Source organism: Tachypleus tridentatus, chromosome 11 (assembly GCF_004210375.1).
Source record: "Tachypleus tridentatus isolate NWPU-2018 chromosome 11, ASM421037v1, whole genome shotgun sequence".
Classification (NCBI taxonomy): domain Eukaryota; kingdom Metazoa; phylum Arthropoda; class Merostomata; order Xiphosura; family Limulidae; genus Tachypleus; species Tachypleus tridentatus.
In genome coordinates this window covers 83,703,896-83,723,022 of record NC_134835.1, presented here as the reverse complement: position 1 = coordinate 83,723,022, position 19,127 = coordinate 83,703,896, and the positions used below count along the sequence as shown (strand labels likewise).

At 32.3% G+C, this 19,127-nt stretch overlaps 1 protein-coding gene across 1 annotated transcript; it reads right to left on the bottom strand.

The window, feature by feature from the left end:
• Positions 1-9,565: 9,565 nt before the first annotated feature.
• LOC143232633 (retinal guanylyl cyclase 2-like) lies at positions 9,566-17,569 on the bottom strand. The gene is made up of 5 exons (XM_076468293.1): positions 17,423-17,569; positions 16,155-16,246; positions 14,363-14,445; positions 10,764-10,781; positions 9,566-10,097 (listed from the first exon to the last, which is right to left on the bottom strand). Exons 2-5 carry the CDS (start codon positions 16,236-16,238, stop codon positions 9,899-9,901), a joined length of 384 nt encoding a protein of 127 aa, XP_076324408.1. The 5' UTR covers positions 16,239-16,246; positions 17,423-17,569; the 3' UTR covers positions 9,566-9,898.
• Between the last annotated feature and the right edge of the window lie 1,558 nt (positions 17,570-19,127).

Sequence of the window (19,127 nt, the reverse complement as noted above, 5' to 3'; positions counted from 1 at the left end):
AACATGGCGAATTTTATTGAATTATTATGTTAATTTTGGTTTAGGATAATTCAATTTGAGTAAAATCTTCAACAGAAAAAAAAACAACAATAAAACAATTAACTGCATTTTTGTTTGAAAGAATCATATATTTATCTACCACAGCGCCATCGTGTTTTTAAATATTGTTATTTCGTGTTTATACTAATTGTAATAATAATAGCGGATTAGGTACATCTAGAAAATTCATTATTTCATTAATATACTTAGTGTATTTATCTCTTCAGTGAAAGTGTAAACAAAACATACTAAATCATTTAAAGTACCTTAAAACAAGGAACTGTCTTTATAAGAATATACTCGTTTAATATTGCACGTCTCAACATATATATATCTATCTATATATTGATATAGTTTAAGAACACACTTTTACTGAAACTACCGACAACGAAGAGAAACTGTAACTGACTTTATACGAATATTCCTGGTGAAAGTTCGTTCCTTCAAGAAAAACGGCGCTGATTTCATCATATCCAGTCGATAAAAAAGCATCTACTGATAACACAGGTCAACAAATTTTTTCGAAATCTCAGTTGCATAAGATTTTTTTACTCATTCTTACCCTTTGTGACCTGCTAAATTCAAATATGAAAACGGTTCAGCTCTACATGCTCTAGTTTTAATGCAATTTTAAGTTTTTCATTCTAGCCTTTTTGTGGTCAAATTAACACGTTTCCTGCAATGCCTATATTGGCAAACCGGCAACTGCTGCGATGCTCTTGTACATCTGACAGCTTCAGTGCTGCATGAGCTATGATAACGTGAGGTTGTCGTTACACTTGTCTCTAGCCTGCAACTTAGTTAAAGGTAAGACAATAGTGGGACACCGGTGGGTCCCATCGCAGGAAACGTGTTAATTACTTACACGTTTATGTTATCAACAGAGATATTAAAATTGTTTAGATTTTGTTTCAGATCTGATCATGGCTACAAGGAGACGTCAATGTGAGAACAAGCCGGACGCTTTCTGTTATATTTGTGGATGCTTCACGCTTATACGTCAAAGGCGTAATATAACATCGTTTCTGAGGCGTGCTTATAAAGCGTACTTTGGACTTGCTCTTGGTGACCAAGACAAGAAATGGGCCCACATATTGTGTGTCATAACTGCGAGAAAATGCTGCGTGACTGGACAAAAGGGAAACGTAAGGGTTTACCTTTCGGGATTTCCATGACCTGGCGAGAACCGATGGACCACACAACTGACTGCTATTTTTGTCTGGTCAATACAAAGGGCATTGGCAAGAAAACAGACACAAAATCTCATATCCTAGTATCCCTCAGCAATCCGATCTACTCTGCACTCTGATGAGCTCCCAATCCCAGTTTTAAAGGATTTCTTCCATCTGAAGATGTGGGTAGTGACCAAGAGCAAGAGACTGCTGATGAAACTCAAGAAATACTTTCAGAATCTGGCGATCCTTCTTATGAGACCCCACAGTCATTAACTCCTCAACAGTTTAGCCAGCCAGAGTTGAATGACCTTGTACGTGATTTGGGTCTCTCCAAAAATGCAGCTGAAGTGTTAGCTTCCAGGATGCAAGAAAAGAATCAGATGAGCCATACAACTAAAGTGTCATACTTCCGAAATCGGGAGCAGACTTTTGTGCCATTTTTTACAGAGGAGAATATGTTTGTTTATTGTCATAATATCTCAGGTCTTCTCCAGGAATTAGGGATGCCAGAATACCATCCAAATGACTGGCGATTATTTCTAGATTGTTCTAAGCAAAGTTTGAAGTGTGTTCTACTTCATAATGGCAATGTCTATGCAGCTGTTCCAATTGGACACTCTGTGTATTTACGAGAGGAATATAATGACATTAAGACTGTGATTGACCTACTAAAATACCACGAGCACAACTGGACAATTTGTGTGGACCTCAAAATGGTTACTTTCCTCTTAGGTCAACAAAGAGGATTTACAAAGTATCCCTGCTATCTTTGCATGTGGGACAGCCGAGCTCGAGAAAAGCACTGGAACCAGAAGGAGTGGCCCATACGTGAGACTCTGAAGGCAGGTATGCCAAATATTGTCAACGATCCAATTGTCAGTCGAGAAAAGATCATATTTCCTCCTCTCCATATCAAGCTGGGCTTGATGAAACAGTTTATGAAGGCGTTGAATACTGACGGTGAATGCTTCCAACACATATTTTCTGTGCTCCCTGGTTTGTCCTTCGAGAAGATCAAGGCAGGTGTTTTGATGGACCACAGATTCGTGCACTTGTGCATGATCAAGAATTTGCCAGAAAGATGAACGACAAGGAAAGGACTGCATGGCTTTCATTTGTGGCGGTGATGGCAAACTTTCTCGGTAATAAAAAAAGCTGACAACTATGAAACCCTTGTAGCGAATATGTTGTCAGCTTTTCGCGATCTTGGATGTAACATGAGTGTCAAACTCCATTACCTGTACAGTCATCTTGATAGATTCCCTGAGAACCCAGGAGCTGTAAGTGACGAGCAAGGCGAGCGGTTCCATCAGGACCTCAAGACCATGGAAGAGCGTCACCAAGGGAGATGGGACAAACATATGATGGCAGATTACTGCTGGAGCATTAAACGAGAATGCCCTGAGACAGTCCACAAACGCAAGAGCTACAAGCGGAAATTCATGCCTGAGTAGACTGCAATTGAGCTTTGCCTCCTCATAGTAGCAAATGTCTTATCTACTAATCAGTTTTATATAAATAAATTGAATTATAACTTTATATAAAATTGAATTTATATAAATAACTTGAATACATTTATACTATCTTGCATTTTCTTTTTTATTACCCAGCTATATTAAAGAGTTTTATAACATATTTTATCACATATTTTTCATGATAGACTACGACGTCAATGTGATGATGACGAAATTTTGAGATTTTCAAATACCTTGATTGCAAAAAAAGTAGAGCACTGAAGAAAAAACTAACTTCAGATCTGAAATCAGGGCAAGAAATTATGTAATACCAAGTGTTTGATATAAATGCAACAAAAACTTTGTTGACCAGTGTAATATAGCAACATTTACCCGACACCTCTCTGCTGATGGTGATAATCTATTTAAGAATATATGAGTGAAACGTGGCGTCACTACTCTAAAAACTGGATTTTTTTTTCTACATCATAAGTTCGCCAGAAATCTTTTCAATGCTGCAGATGGATTAAGACGCAAATCTCCTTATGTCACATTATTTCCAAATGATCAAGTAGTTAAGGCTTTAAATAAATACAATGGAAAACGATTCACTTCTTTATCCAAGAAAAAATTAAGAGGCGATTTGTTTTCTATCCATTCTAGTTACCAACGAAGGTCAACATTCTCGTTATCTAATAAAGGTCGTATGATCAGTAGGTGCACTAACGATCTTGTGTGTTATAACAATGCAATGTACATCATCCAATCAAAAACAGGTAACGGTTACTGCCGCTGTTTGAAGGGCTACCTAGGAAATGATTTATTCTGTCAAGAAAATGTGTACTACTATACTTAGGTTATAAAAACTAAACAAGAACCTTATACTTGATATTTATATGACAAAATTGTATATTTCCATTACTAATAGTTTATATATGTTTATTGTTACTAATAAGGAACAATAAATTTGACTATACTTTGAAAAATTGTCTCAAATTTTAAAACATAGGAGCATTTCGTAAGGTCATAAATTTTACAATAATAAAAATAAATTATAAAATATCTGATTTTGGTTTATTTAAAATAAAAATAGTCATTTTAATATGTTGCTGCTAGATAGCAAACTTTAGTAAGTGGTCGAAATGTTATTTTAAATCTGTGAGAGGTTCGTAATGATCTTCGACTATCAAAAACAAGTATAACTTTTATTTAGAAATATTTAACTTGCACCACCAATCAGGTTTTCTTCCTACGCACTGCTATTTCTATAGCCAGTTAATTTTTTTTAAATATAGAATTTAAAGTTTCACTGAAGCAGTATAAGGCTTAAGAATTGCTTTTTATAAAATGAAGTTTATAAACATACGCAGAATTCTTACGCTTGAACTTCCACCCATTTAGAGAACAGATAGAGTAGTTCTCGCGAATGATATATTTAAGTACCATAAATAATAGCTAATTACAGAGAATACGAGTTGCTTCTGCACAAAAAAATAATAATGTTCTAATATTTTACTAGTTTTGAAATATGTGAATATTTGGATGGAAATAATCATTAAAATATCAATAATTTTTAGATCTAAGGTGGGAGGTGCAGTTACACTTAAAAATAAGAGAATATTATAAATAATATCTACAGGTGCCTTTGTAGCAGTTACATTTATTTTATTTTTTTATCACGGGGCAGAATAATAAAGTGAAATAAATAAAAACCTTAAGCCCTAACATCAACATCGTGTCGATCGTGTTGGCAGGCTAAGAATAATCAACGGTTAATATAAAGTTTAAAACTGTGCAACAACATTGTATTCAGAAATCTTAGCTGTGAGGATGATAAAATAATACAGTTACGTGGTATTGTATATTAAATACCTAATTCGTAGAGCATAGTTGTCCAAGAACAAACAAAATATATCTCTTACGTTGAATTATATATTGCATTGTTCTAGAAGCATTTCAGTCTAGAGTTGTTAATTATTTTGCTAAATCATATTTGAATTTAACATTTTATAAATGACTTTGACAACGGTGGAATTTACTGGGGATGTGGCGAGTATTGTATGGTGAAGCCGTAATACGACTACGTCGACACATCGATACGATTTATGTATCTTCACGAACTTGGCAAACTTTCAGTAAACATTATTAGTCTTATGTACATAAAACATTACAATTTCTGATAAAATATTTGTTCTAAACATTAATGTTTTAATATATGTAGTCAAAGTAGTCACTGCTCCGAGTGTAAAGTGATTTTTCAAACTAAGATTTAAAGTACTTTTCTACATTCGAAAATTAAATTTCTTTTTTGCGTAAATCCGTAAAACATCTGAAATAAATTTCTAACTTTTATCGAGAAAGTTTCATCTATTATCTGCTTCATTAACTACCCTAATTTTATGTGAAATCAATAAGTCTCACCACCCACGTAACCACCATACAGAATAAATAAAAATTATCCGTCTGTTTTCTTTCTATAATAACTTTAAATTATAGCAGTAAACCACACTTGCTTACACTAAATAATTTAAAGCTCTAAACGTTAAACATCTGTTTGTAATTACATTTAATTGTCAAGTGTAAGAAACCAACTTGTATGGCCTCATTTCCTTTGTTACGTATCAAATAATTACTTGTACAGCCTTTTCTCCATTGTCACATGTCAGATACTAGCTTTCTTTATTGGATTCTGTTTTTATATGTAAAATAATTCAGATGGAAACAAAACTGAAGAGAAATTTACAGCATTATTTACCATTACATTATCGTGGCTCTCTATCAGACATAATTTATTGATAAAGAAAGAGAGAAAATTATCATATTTATAGGTCAGTGTTTTCTGTGTGTTAGTATTCTGTGTTCTTAGTTGTATTATTTAATTACATAAAAACACTATTAACTTTATCAATATGTTTAGTACATAAAAAAGTGATGTTAAATTTCATAATAATTGACAGGAAAAAAAGAGAAGGCCCAAGTGAAAATTATTGTTTTTTATGTGCGTGTTTTATTTATTATTTATATCAGTGAGTAAAATGTCGAAAATAAAAACTTATCAGATAAAAGTAAAGTAATGAACAAAAAAAATTCTTTAATAGGGTATGCTTGTGAGCAGCTCATGGATTATATAACTGATATGTTAATGTTAGTTGTGTATTTGTTAAGTGAGTTACAAGTTGAGTGGCAGTATTATTAGTTAGATTCCATTCAAGGGACAATAATATACAATAAAATTTAGTATAAGTATCTCTGTACTGTTACAAGCTGCAAGGCATTTGAAAAAAACAGTTGTAGTACCTTGTTACAACTTTATATCATTATAGAAAGAAAAAGGGTAATTTAGGTTTATTTCTCAACATTATATGATGGTAACAAGGTCATATAGGTCTACCAACCCAGTATAGTGTTATGGTAGAGAAAACAACAAAAACGATACAAAATGTGTCTGAAAACAAAACATTTCATATTTATTTAGAAACTTTCAGAGATTATGCAAATGAAGTTTGAAAAGTTTCAGATAAAGAAAAGATTTTTTATTTTAACATGAAAACCACATTGACTTTGGACCAGTCAACTGTCTTACTCCATATATTTATGGAAAAATTATAATAATTTTTAACATTATAACATTTCAGTTATAAAAATACATTTTTTATTTTAACATGAAAACCACATTGACTTTGGACTAGTCAACCCTCTTACTCCATATATTTATGGAAAAATTATAATAAGAATACTTAATTGAAAATTCTGATTCTTTTTGTCTACAAATGACTTGTGTATTGTATGCCAACAGTTACTGTTATGGTGCATGGTGGTTACAAGTTCATGTTAAATACACAAACCAGTTATGGAAGTGTTAATTTCAATTTCTGCTTCATATCTTGTGTAACATTATTCTTCTGTAAAATCTTGGAAAGAACTTTAAGATATTTTAATGTGGTATTTCTACTTCTAATAAAGCAGAAACAATACATTTGAAATTTCTGTAGTTCTACATAGAAAATTTGAAAGATAACTGAATAGGAGGAGTAGTTATATCATGGCTTAAGGTGTCATAGGAGGAGTAGTTATATCATGGCTTAAGGTGTCACAGGAGGTGTAGTTATATCATGGTTTAAGGTGTCTACCTTTGTAGTTTTAAGTGTTGTTTTTTTTCTCATGAATTTAAGTTGAGCTTTAATATTTTCCACAGATTATTTTTACTCATTTACAGCTATCATCAGAATTACCACATCTTTCTGAATATTTAAAATACATCAATTTCAAAATTAACGGAAGAGACCTAATAAGAATCCATTGTATTTATTAATGTACACTAGGTGACAGCTATCTTGTTTCAGATAAATGGAAAAAATTATAATGATAATTTAATGACTTTGTTTTTTTAAGATAAATATAGAAAGAAACATTTTATACAAGTATAATGTTCAACAGACACAAAAAATGGTGGCAAAAGGAATTAGTTTTTCAAACTAGTCTGTATTTCTAGTAAATGTATAACTAGTAGTTAATATGAACCTGTTTACATTAGGTAATCTAACTTACCCTGTCAACACAGTTACAGTTTTATATTTATTCCAAGAACAGTACTGTTATTCATAGTTTCTGAAAAAATGTATAATTTTACTAAATGTATTTGAAGGTGAGTTTTGTACAATTTAACAAACAGGAAACATGATTTCTTTCAGCTGAAAAGTTTACGAAATGAAGAATATTTTGTAGTGTAATTTATAGTGGACATTTTTATAACATATTGTTAGTTATTAAGTTTTGGCATGGAGGCAGACAGTTATCTGTAAATATCTACACTTTAGAATTTACTTGTTTTGAATAATTGTAGGGAGGTATTGACATAAAAATTGTATTGGCTCTTTAAACCACCACTTCAAATGGTATATAACATGGTCCATCCTCATGTTTATTGTGTCCCAGACTAGAGTGTCAGTATTAATTTGACAAACATGGTATTGGCCTTTTTTTTCCAATAAAAATTACATCTATATAAAGAAATTGTGTTTCTTTTATTTGTTTTATCATTTATTTTACTGTCTTCTGTGAAAAACGTTTTTCATTGTTAATATGGAATAGAGCAGAGTAGAATGTAAAAATCATATCCAGTATTTCTGTGTTACACTAGTCATCTGTGTTGTTATTGGACTTGAAAGCTGAACCATGAAAATTACTCTACAAGTAGTTGCCAAAATTTATAGTCATGCTATCCATGACATTGAAATTATTACAGTGTTTTGACTACAATAAATCTTTTATTGTGCACTGTTATAATCAAAGGTAATATACTTTAATTGTCGTAACTTTTTATTTATTGATTCAGAGTATTAAGCCATATGATTACCGAATATGTTCGGTACCGTACATCTTACAATTAGTAACTGGCATTATTGGAATATGTACGTCATAGGTCACTCTCCTTTAGTCAAGACTTGGTGGTATTACTTCCATATTTCAACCTATGAACAGAAAGGTGAACGATAATTGCGGAGACATTGAGCAGAACAACAAATTTTCATCGTTCACGAAGCCTCCTCCTAGGAATATGTCTCGCTCTTACAGCATCATTTATCATCTGATTTTCATGATGAAATCGTAAACTCCATGACTTTTATGTTTAAAATGGGTTATAGTTATTTTTTGTTGAGAATGTAGCATAATGACTAGACTGTGAGAGCAATATTGTATGCTAAAATTTTGTTATTGATGGTTTTATGTTGAACTATGCTTTACAATGTTTGTTCGGTCAGGTGATTTAGGTGCTTGACTCCCAATCTAAGAGTCGTAGGTTCGAATCCCAGTCACACCAAAAATGCTTGCTCTTTCACCCGTGAGGATGTTGTAATGTGACAGTCAAACCCACTATTCGTTGGTAGAAGAGTAGCCCAAGAGTTGGCGGTTGGTGGTGATGACTAGCTGCCTTCTCTCTAGAGTTACACTGCAAAATTAGGGTCGGCTAGCGCAGATAGCTTTCATGTAGCTTTGTGCGAAATTCAAAAACAAATGAACTTCTAGATTCAAATTTCTGGTTATTTGAAATATATTGTATACATTTCGTAACATTTTTTCTGTGTTTATGTTGTTAAAGTACGCTGTCTTTCTTTTCACTGAATTTTATTAAATGTGCTTTCCTCTGGATGAATAGTGTCAGTATTTTGTTCATGATGAGTACTGTTAGTATTTGTTCTGTGTTGGTAGTATCAGCTAGTGTTTTGCTGTCTATGGATTATGTTAGTGTTTACATGTGCGGGTCATGTCAGGTGTTTGCTCTGTACGTGGGTTGCAAAAGCGTCTGCTCAGTGAAGATTGCATTGACGTTTGCTCTATGTAGTTTAACTTAGTATTTGTATTATATTTGTGTTTTCCTTTTCGATTATTTCAGATAGTATATGTTCTGTGTGGAGTATGTTAAGTAATGAATACTTTCTGAACATTACCCAAATGGACTTTGTTGTGTTTCCTAGTGCAAAGTTACACAATGGTCTATTTGCACCCGAGGAAATCGTACCTCGGATTTTTGCTTTGTAAGTCAGAAAACATACCTCTGATTCACCAATTACTTAGAATCATAATTCATATAAACGAAAGTGCTTACACGTAAAATACCCGTGTATCCTAAAATGTTTGATTTACAGATAAAAAATATTGTGTGAATAATGTTAAAAGTGCAGACAAACGGTTGATATATATGAAATTTAACAAAATTGGAAGTTGTTTTGCTTAATACAGAACCTAAGTCTAGGCATATGATTGAGTGCCATTCAAATAATTCACTTTTTTATATAAGTTTTGTAACCTTCAAATCAAATATAAACTATTTTTAACTTTTCCTTGAAGCCTCCATCTTCTTTATTCGAGAGATTGACAAAACTTTGTTGGATAACATCTAGAAAGTGACTATAATTTTCAAACCGAGAACGTTTAGCCATAACCGACACTGTTTTGTTTCATAACATTGAGAAAGTGACTGGCGTTTTCAAACTGAGTGCTACTGATATGATTAACATTGTTTAGTTACATAATGTCAACAAAGTGACAAGTGTTTTAAAACTTAGAATTATTACCCACAATGCTTGTCATGTTGAATATACTACTGCTACTAAAATTCGAAGACTGTACATTCAGTTCGCCATCTTTAATTTTTCTCATGTTTTTATTACGTCTTTTGATCGTTTTCAGGCGAAAGAAAACGTCCCAATTTTCGTTTTATTTATTCATTTAATGATTGTGGATAGAGGTCTGTGTTGGTGAAAGGAAATGTTTAGAATCGTTATGAGGCTCGGCATCAATGTTAATCTCTGCTGATGAGGTGTAGGAAGAGATACAGGTGCCACTTCCCTGGTTCCGAGTATTGTCAGTTTCAGTTCCATCTACCTTCTTTCTACCCATGGCCTTAAAAATATTTTCGCTTTTAAATCTATAAAATCAGAAAGTAATTACTGCTTTTGTGAAGACTATTTATGCTTCAAATCAACATCATGACATTTATCGTCTTTCGAGAATGTGTTTATCGTTATACTTTGTAACCGTGCAAGTAATAGAATTGAAAAAAAAAAACCTTTCTCAAGTGACAAACTGAAAGTTTCAGATATGAAGTACCACATCGCCATTTTATAACACTAATTCTTGTAATTAAATCATTAAAATAATGTAAAATAGTTGGTTAATGTCTTTTGACAATTACTAAAAAATAGATTATTCGGCATTGGAATGGTGTTTTCCTATGCAACAATTTATTTTCCTAAGTTGCCTGAGGATATATTGCCATGGATACGAAAATTATATGAACTGTACAACATTGAGTGTTTGTATGTTATCTAAATATTAATTTTTTCAATCAAAAATTCCAGTGTCTAGCTATTTCAGGACATGGCTGACAAAGAGATGCACTCTCCCATACATTAAAATCAAACACTGTGCAGCTAAAGGTTATATTTACGTATATCATTGTTTTCGAGAGAATAAAAGAATAAAATTATATGTCGACAGTCAACACTTTAAAAATGTAAAACTTTTTGGTGTGTTTTAATTATGTTTTACTTTATTTCCTTATTTCAATAAATTAAAGTAAGAAATAACTTACCCATGGTTGTCCTCATTGCTGCAATCGTAAAGAAAGGATTATAGTTAATTACTCTTTAAATAACTATTAGAATTTTAGAAGTATATCCACGTTATTATAGTAAAATATGAGTAAAATCAATGTGTGCTGATTCAACACATTCAGTTATGCATCAAATGACGTATCAGATTATTAAATAACATTTAATAATGTAACAATGTTAACAATGTAACACATTCAGTTATGCATCAAATGACGTATCAGATTATTAAATAACATCAGTCATCGAAGACAGATGGAGTTTATGTATGCTCTCTCTGTGTATATTTGTTAGCAAAATTTCTCGAAAATGGGTGAATGGATTTGGAAAAATATTGGTAAACATTTGGGTTAGGACCCAACTTTGAAGTTTATTATTTTTTGGGGGATCAAGGTGACAGCAAGGACATGGATATTCAAACAATCCCTATCTATTTACATGGTGGGCATATGTAGAACATTATTCTTCATTGTCCTGCCAAAAATAGATCGTGTCCCTTGACAACGACGAACATACGAACATATTTTCGTATTTTTTGGGAGCTGAATATGACCAACGCTATGTATCAGAGGTATGCACTTTACTGAGTGACCCAATAGTTAAGTCAGATGTTTGACTTTCTCAAGGCTTTCATAGTACACGCGTACTAAACTGTTTAGTGCAGCAAAGTTCATTGTTATATATTCTACTTATGTAAATCAAATGTAACCGTTAAAACAACAAAATAAGATTTTTTACACTAAATCGACAATGTTCGTTTTTCGTTGTTTTTTTTTTTAATTAGGATGAAATGATCTGAAAAATTCGAACTCAAGATTTGACTAATGTGAATAGGCAATATTTAGTGCAGGTAAAATAAAAATATTCTATAATGCAAAATAAAATACGTTTTTCTTCCTGTAATACATACATCAGTTCTTATTTCTTTGTTCATTATTTCATAAACAAAAAAAGCCATCGTATTTTTCTTGTGTTTTTGTAATTCTGAAATCCAAATTGCTTTACATGATATATTTTTTGTAGCTCATGTGTTGTAATTTTATTTACCATATTTCAAGTATACTCAGTGTTATCTTTATCAAAATAAAAATTGGTTTCATATACTAGAACTAGACCTCTTCATTTTAAAACTTTTTTCTGGCTTCAACTAAAAACATTAAGTGCTGATTCATCAAATGTAGTTTTTACTTCAATAATTCCCTTTAATGTGCTTGTACCAACAACTTAATGAACACTTAAAGAAATTAACAAGTTTATTAAAAATGTTCTCTTTTATGTAATAAGGTTTTTCTTGCTGGTTCTTTAATAAAAGTATTAAACATTCAAATTATATTCTTAGGATTTAGTTCCTAGCTGAAACAGCCTTCTAGAAAAAATGTTCTATTCTGTTTTTAGAATTTCATATTTAACAAACTATTTTTTTTTTTTTTTCATTTTTACAATGTATTAAATACTTGTCTCTGCTCGGTGGCCTCAGCCAATGTGCTTGTTTACAAAACATACAAACAAATAAACATCGTGCATCCAACCCGAATAGCATAATGGTACTTCTGTAGACTTACAATGCTAGAAACCGGTTTTCGATACCCGTAGTGTGCAAAGCACAGGTGGCCCATGATGTAGCTTTGTGCTTAGCTTTATAAACAAAGAAATATTATAACTTTGCATTTTAAGGCTTCTTTTAAACTTCCTACTAACGGTTTTAAGGAGTAAAAACCCGAATCCTCGGCACAACGCATCTTTTTTCACATGTGCGAAATAATTTCCGTCATCTGGCCAAGTAAAACAAACACGTTTTCACAGAACTAAAATTACAATAAACACACGTAACAAAAATAACTATTGGCAGTTATAAGCTGAGTAAGAATACACTGATTCCAGTAAGAATTCTATTGGAAATTACTTGGATGGCAATTAGCTGCAACAAGGAGAAAGAAAAAAAAACAGATTACATTTTCTATTACGACTAAAAGTAAAACCTTTGATGAATTACCAGATAAACTCGTTTCATTTGTGCAGTGTAGAGACGAATCAGAAGAGAAACTCAAAAAAGTAACACTACTCCTATAAAAGAAACCTCAGCAACTAGTAATCACCATTATAAAAGTTAAATATAGTAGATAAGTTTAAATAATCTAAATTACACAAATTTTAACTATAAAAATAGTCGTTACTAAACTTTCATTTTTATCCACAATTTTAGTTTTAATTTCAACAAAGAGGAAATAGATTACGTATATATTTATCTTTAATTTTACGACAAAACTAACATGGTCAGGTGGCTTCAGTAGAGCCATTCGTAATCCGAGGGTCGCGAGTTCGCATCTCCATCACGCCAAACATGCTCGCCCTATCAGCCGTGGGAGCATTATAATATTACGGTCAATCCCACTATTCGTTGGTAAAAGAGTAGCCCAAGAGTTGGTGGTGGGTGGTGATGTCTAGCTGCCAGATAGCCCTCGAGTTCCTTCTAGTATTACACTGCTAAACTTTAAGGGAACACTTTAAATGTTTTATGGTGAAATGGAGGGGCTAGCCCAGATAGCCCTCGAGTAGCTTTGTGCGAAATTCAAAAAGAAACAAAGAAACAGACGAATGAAAAACAATAACAAGGTATTAATAGATTGTCATTCAATTAATTTTTTTTAAAATGCCTTAGAAATCAAATAAAAACACTGTGCTACAAATAAAAACAAGTAATTTAATTTATGTAAACACTGCCAATTAAAATCCTTTAAAATACAATATCATTTAAACTTTGAAATACAGCTTCATTCTAAACCCCTCGCCACCTACCACTTATGTGCAACTGTTTTATGATGTGTGTGTTTTTCTTATCGCAAAGCCACATGGGAGAATCTGCTGAATCGAGTCCCTGATTTTAGCCTTGTAAATCCGTAAACTCACCACTATACTAGCGGGGAACTGTTTTATGATTTTTAACTTGGATGAACCTTAATTTTCAGTAAAATACTTCTGTTAACGCATAGTAATTTTAATATTTTTACTTCAGTCTCGAATATAATCATCGTTATTTAATGAATTAATAATTAATTGCAAATACATTGCTTTTTTATATAATTTATAAAATTTGGAAATCATAGAAAATCAGATCTGATAAAATCTTACTTTTAGACAATCACACTTTGACACCTATTTATCAACAATTCAAATAACAATCAATGAAAATTAAAAACAAAAAAATTTAACCACAAGTTTAATTAATAACGTTTTTACAATCATTATTGTTCATTAGCTTAAATAACTTTCATGTATAAATAATGAAATGATTTTACTTTTCTTTTTCCTTTGAAATAATTAAATTATTTATTTACTGTTAAACCGAAAAGCTGAACAAGGTTCTATGCTCGCTGCGGTATTAAAAACCTATTCTCAGCCTTATTGGCTTTTATGACTTCCTGCTGAGTAACCGTGGGGTCAAAATAATTAAAGATCACAAACATAATTTTAGGATGAACAGAATAATGTTCAATGACCTACAGTTCCATTTCTTTTTTCACCAAGATGAGTTTGACATTAAATTAATCATTGCATATGAAGAAATAATATGGTAACTAACCCATCATCTTGTGGAGGTGGTGGTAGGTCTTTATTAAATCCTGTCTTTCCACACAACCAATACGTGGGCTGTTTTCCTTTGCCCTGAAATGACCATTACAAAAACAAAGACAAATCAAACTTTACATATTTTGATCAAATTCGTTTTTACAACAATATTAAAATACAGTTTATGCTACGACTGCTATCCGCGGAGGTATTTATGTACGGAAAAATGAAACAACTCACATTTATACGAAATGGTAACTTTGATCGTACTAATTCTTTCAAAAATTCAAAGTTCAACTTAGTTTTTACAATGAAAACAATAATGTAATAAGTATTCTACATACGTATTACTCCTGTATTTCTCCACGTAATTTCCTACTCTGCTGCATGTAACGTTGTTATCTCAGTAAATTATTCATTTCAAAATTTTCTTAAGCTTAACATTCTACGTAAATAGGCACGACATGGCCAGGAGAGTTAAGGTGTTCGACTCGTAATCTGAGGGACGCGGGTTCGAATCCCGGTCGCACCGAACATGCTCGCCTTTCAGCCGTGGGGAAATTCAAAAAAAACAAACAAGTTATAATGTTACGGTCAATCCCACTATTCTTCTTTTTTTAATTTGGTAAAATAGTAGCATAAGAAATACACGACAGCAAGAGTTGCAAATTTCTCTACTAAATTGGTGCTTCAGGTGGTGATGACTAGCTGCTGGGAGAAGAAGACGAGTGAGTTTGCTTTCTATACTCTCTCTCTTTCTTTTTTTTTGAATTTATATCACGAATATATAATAGGCTCTTTGGATACACTATTGAGAAAGTAATATATTTTTTCACACCAAAAGTGAGTTTCAACTTTATAAACTTTCTACGTTCGATAAAGTTCTGAATCGAAATAATCCGAATTCAGATATTGCCACTCTTATAGTTATAAGCTTAATAAATGTGTCCCGTCATTAAAAGTATCTTTCGATCGACGATAATCCTATTCGTAACTTCGATAAACATTTATTCAGAGTAAACAGGAAAATTACTCATGGACAAATTACACGTGTTGTTGTGTGTTTTTTTCTAGTTTCGGCAAAATTACAAATTGAGTTCAAAGTGTAGAACTAAAAGACCTATTACCATTTTGTAGGAATATATTAATAAAAAACATATCTAAGATTAAAGATCCTAAAAGAAGACAGTTTTGAATTATATATTTATTACTGGCGACATTTTTAAACCTACAGTCGTCAGGCGTAAAATAACCCAAACTGATATTTGCTCAAAGTCTTCTTGATTTTGAATGATTGACCAGAAGGAAGACAACTAAACAGCAGTACAACAGCCAAATTTTGCGCTACTCTTGTGGAACCGAATAGTGGGATTTGACCAACACCTCAAACTGTCGAATTGGCAATTACTGCTGTTGTGTAGCTGTTTTCCTTTTAAACTATTAGTTCAAAACTAGATAGGACTATGCGCAGGAATTCCTTGTGCATCTTTACTCTAAATTTGAAACAAATTTCGATATTTTTAAGATTGGAAAATTTAAATCCAGATTAAAAAACAAGATCAGTTAGATGGTTTTGTTGTTACTTCACTATTACAACTTTTATTTGATAATATATGACATTTGTGTCATAAAGTGATGAGTTTCGTAAGCCTGCTGTATTAATTTTGTTAGAAATCTAGCTACTAAAATAATGTTCTTGCATATTAAAGGATTACTCAGAATACTGCAAGGTTGCTTACTGTGCTGACAAGAAGAATATGCCTTCCTCCTTTGTTAACATTTTTCAAAATAAGAGCTTTCTTTACCTTCAAGATGATTTCTCCTCTGTGTTGTATAAAATAACCTCCCGCTCGGCGCAGCTTCTTCTCTGTCGTTTTGCTAATGTGCATACGATAAGCTGAAGAAAGACAAATTTATTAATAGTCTGAATGTATTCCAAATTGTGAACACACAACAGCTAATCAAAATCGAGACCAAAAATAAATAAAAATCGACTGATAATGCTGCAATATACATATTTTTGTGTATCTTGACAAATCATTTAGTATTTCTAAAGTCGCAAGCTTTTGTATAACCCACTCCTATTGTGTGACTTATGCATAAAACAAATAAACATATTTCTTGTTTTGTTTTTGGAATTTCGCACAAAGCTACTCGAGGGCTATCTGTGCTAGCAGTCCCTAATTTTGCAGTGTAAGACTAGAGGGAAGGCAGCTAGTCATCACCACCCACCGCCAACTCTTGGGCTACTCTTTTACCAACGAATAGTGGGATTGATCGTCACATTATACGCCCCCACGGCTGGAAGGGCGAGCATGTTTAGCGCGACGCGGGCGCGAACCCGCGAATTACGAGTCGTACGCCTTACGCGCTTGGCTATGCCAGGCCCAACATATTTCTGAAGTACAAGTTCTGTTGTGACTCACGCAACAAACAAATAAACTCACAATTGCAAGGCCCGGCATGGCCAGGTAGTTGAGACACTCGACTCGTAATCAAAGGGTCGCGGATTCGAATCTCCGTCACACCAAACGTGCTTGCCATTACAGCCATGGGGCGTTATAATGTGACGGCCAATCACATTATTCGTCAATAAAAGAGTAGCCCAAGAGTTGGCGGTGAGTGGTGATAACTAGCTGCCTTCCCTCTTGTCTTACACTGCTAAAATAGGGACGGCTAGCGATGAAAGTCCTCGTGTAGCTTTGTGCGAAATTCCAAAAAAACAAACAAAACCAACTTTTTCGAGACCATTTAATTTTTACAATAAATCGACTTATATTTATCAAGCATATGGAGTTTTCCGTGGCCCATTGCTAAACGTCTCTTGTGGCTTGGCGGTGAGTTGAAGGATTTATAATGCTTAAAATCGAGTTTCGATACATGTGGTGGGCACAGCAAGAAAGTTTACTCATAATGTAGCTCGCCCTTACCAACAAACAAAAGTATTGTTCAACTAACGTTTATGTTTCATATCCCAAACAAACCAACTAACAATTACAAAATATTCAAGTAAAAATCACATTGGAGATTAATGTTTTCTTAAACTGAAAAGGTATTTTCAATATATACTTACCTCCTCTCACATTTTCCACCCATTCTCCCCACTTCTAGTGTCATTTATTTTGATCTGACCACTCAGAAAGTGGTTCACAGCTGCAAGTTTAGAGAGTGTTAGTCACAATAGAAGGTGGTATTGCACTCCTCTTTATGGGTGGTTGCTACATGTTAGTATCTCATGTTGACAAAATATGTGGGTAAGTGGGAGTATCAAGGTTACTGGTGAGAAAAATGTTCACTGAAATACGGCAGTATAAGTTGAGAAAATCTTTTTGTGAGAGGAGGTATTTATCAGCAATACATTTTAAGTTTAGGAAAATTTTAACTTTCAAAAGTGAAATACCAATTTGCTAAAATAGAATCTTTTTTTGTTCTTGTTGCACAACATAAAGGAAACTGACCAATCAAAATAATGTGGACTATAATAATTATAAAATTTGCAATTGGGTATCATTTAACAAAAACAAGATAAAAATATTATTATTAATGATATTCTTTAAAATACTTTAAAAAAGTTAATAAAAAGGATTAAAGAATTAATTAGTAGAGAAACACAACTGTGTTTGCAATAAGTTGTTTAGATATACGTAAATCAGTAAAGGTAATTCAGTTTTAGTTATTTTTAAATGTCTGTTCTGGTATAGTCTACTACTATTTTGGAGGTGGGAGCTTTTGACAAGAGGTATTCTGCTAGTATGAAATGCAGTGCATTAAAAGCAAAAATAGTACGTGTGTTTTTACCTCAACTGATATTTCAGCAAATGATGTAATATAGAAAATCAAAAATAAGGACCTATTCTAACTTGTACTTATTTCAAATCATTACCCATGCCTCAATTATTACTGTAAAAATAGTCTAGTGAGGTCCAACAAAGCTAAATACATGAAATATTTAGATTTTTAAGTTAAAGTTTAATTTTTATATTTGGTTCTGAATGTGATATCAAAGCCCCTGGTGGTATTCACAGCAAGTAAAGATTTATACCACAAAATCTGCTCTTGAAATAGTATTTATATCTAACAAATGTTAGAAATTGAATTCGTATATATTTTAATAGAAATGGTTATTGAACTATCAAGATTATAGTTTTTCACTGTATGAGCATGAAATTTCAAACATAAAAACAAAGATTTACTTTTATTTTAAAACAAAAGCATGTTGCTACAAAATACTTTTGGTTCATCCACGCTGAAGTAAAGCAGTCAAGTGGGTGTATTGAAACCAACAATGAGCAATGTCATTCTGAGATTTTTTTTTCAATGGTAATAATACTGTTACATTTTAAAATACTTTAAAATGACAATAAACAAAAAAGTAGCAAAGAAGGAATTTTTACAACACTTGAAATTTCACTCAGTTGAATATGTGTAACTATATTGTTATTTTGGTTTGAATTTTTTGAAAATACCGTTTAAAATCTGCTACTATTACAGAGATAACTGTTATCAAAGCATAACTTGTTTTGTAAAGGGACAGGCCATTCAAAGTTTGTCCAAAAGGAATGAATGAGCTGGGTAATGTATTTGTTTCCTGTGTTTTGGAATGTTTCCAATTTGTTGACGTTGCTCACATCAAATGCAGATGGACCTTTACTGTGAGATGTAGTTGATAAAACTATTTTTCTTGCTCATAAAATTAAAGATTAAACAATGTTTGAAGCACTGACATATTAACAGATTATTGAAATGTTGAAAACTTGTCAGATAACTATATATGTATC

Bases quoted from the DNA above. Each gene is read 5' to 3' on its own strand.
- LOC143232633 (XM_076468293.1), bottom strand. From the start codon at position 16,238: ATGCACATTAGCAAAACGACAGAGAAGAAGCTGCGCCGAGCGGGAGGT. The intron at 14,446-16,154 runs GTAAAGAAAGCT...TGGTCATTTCAG, and splicing joins GAGGAGAAATCATCTTGAAG to GGCAAAGGAAAACAGCCCAC.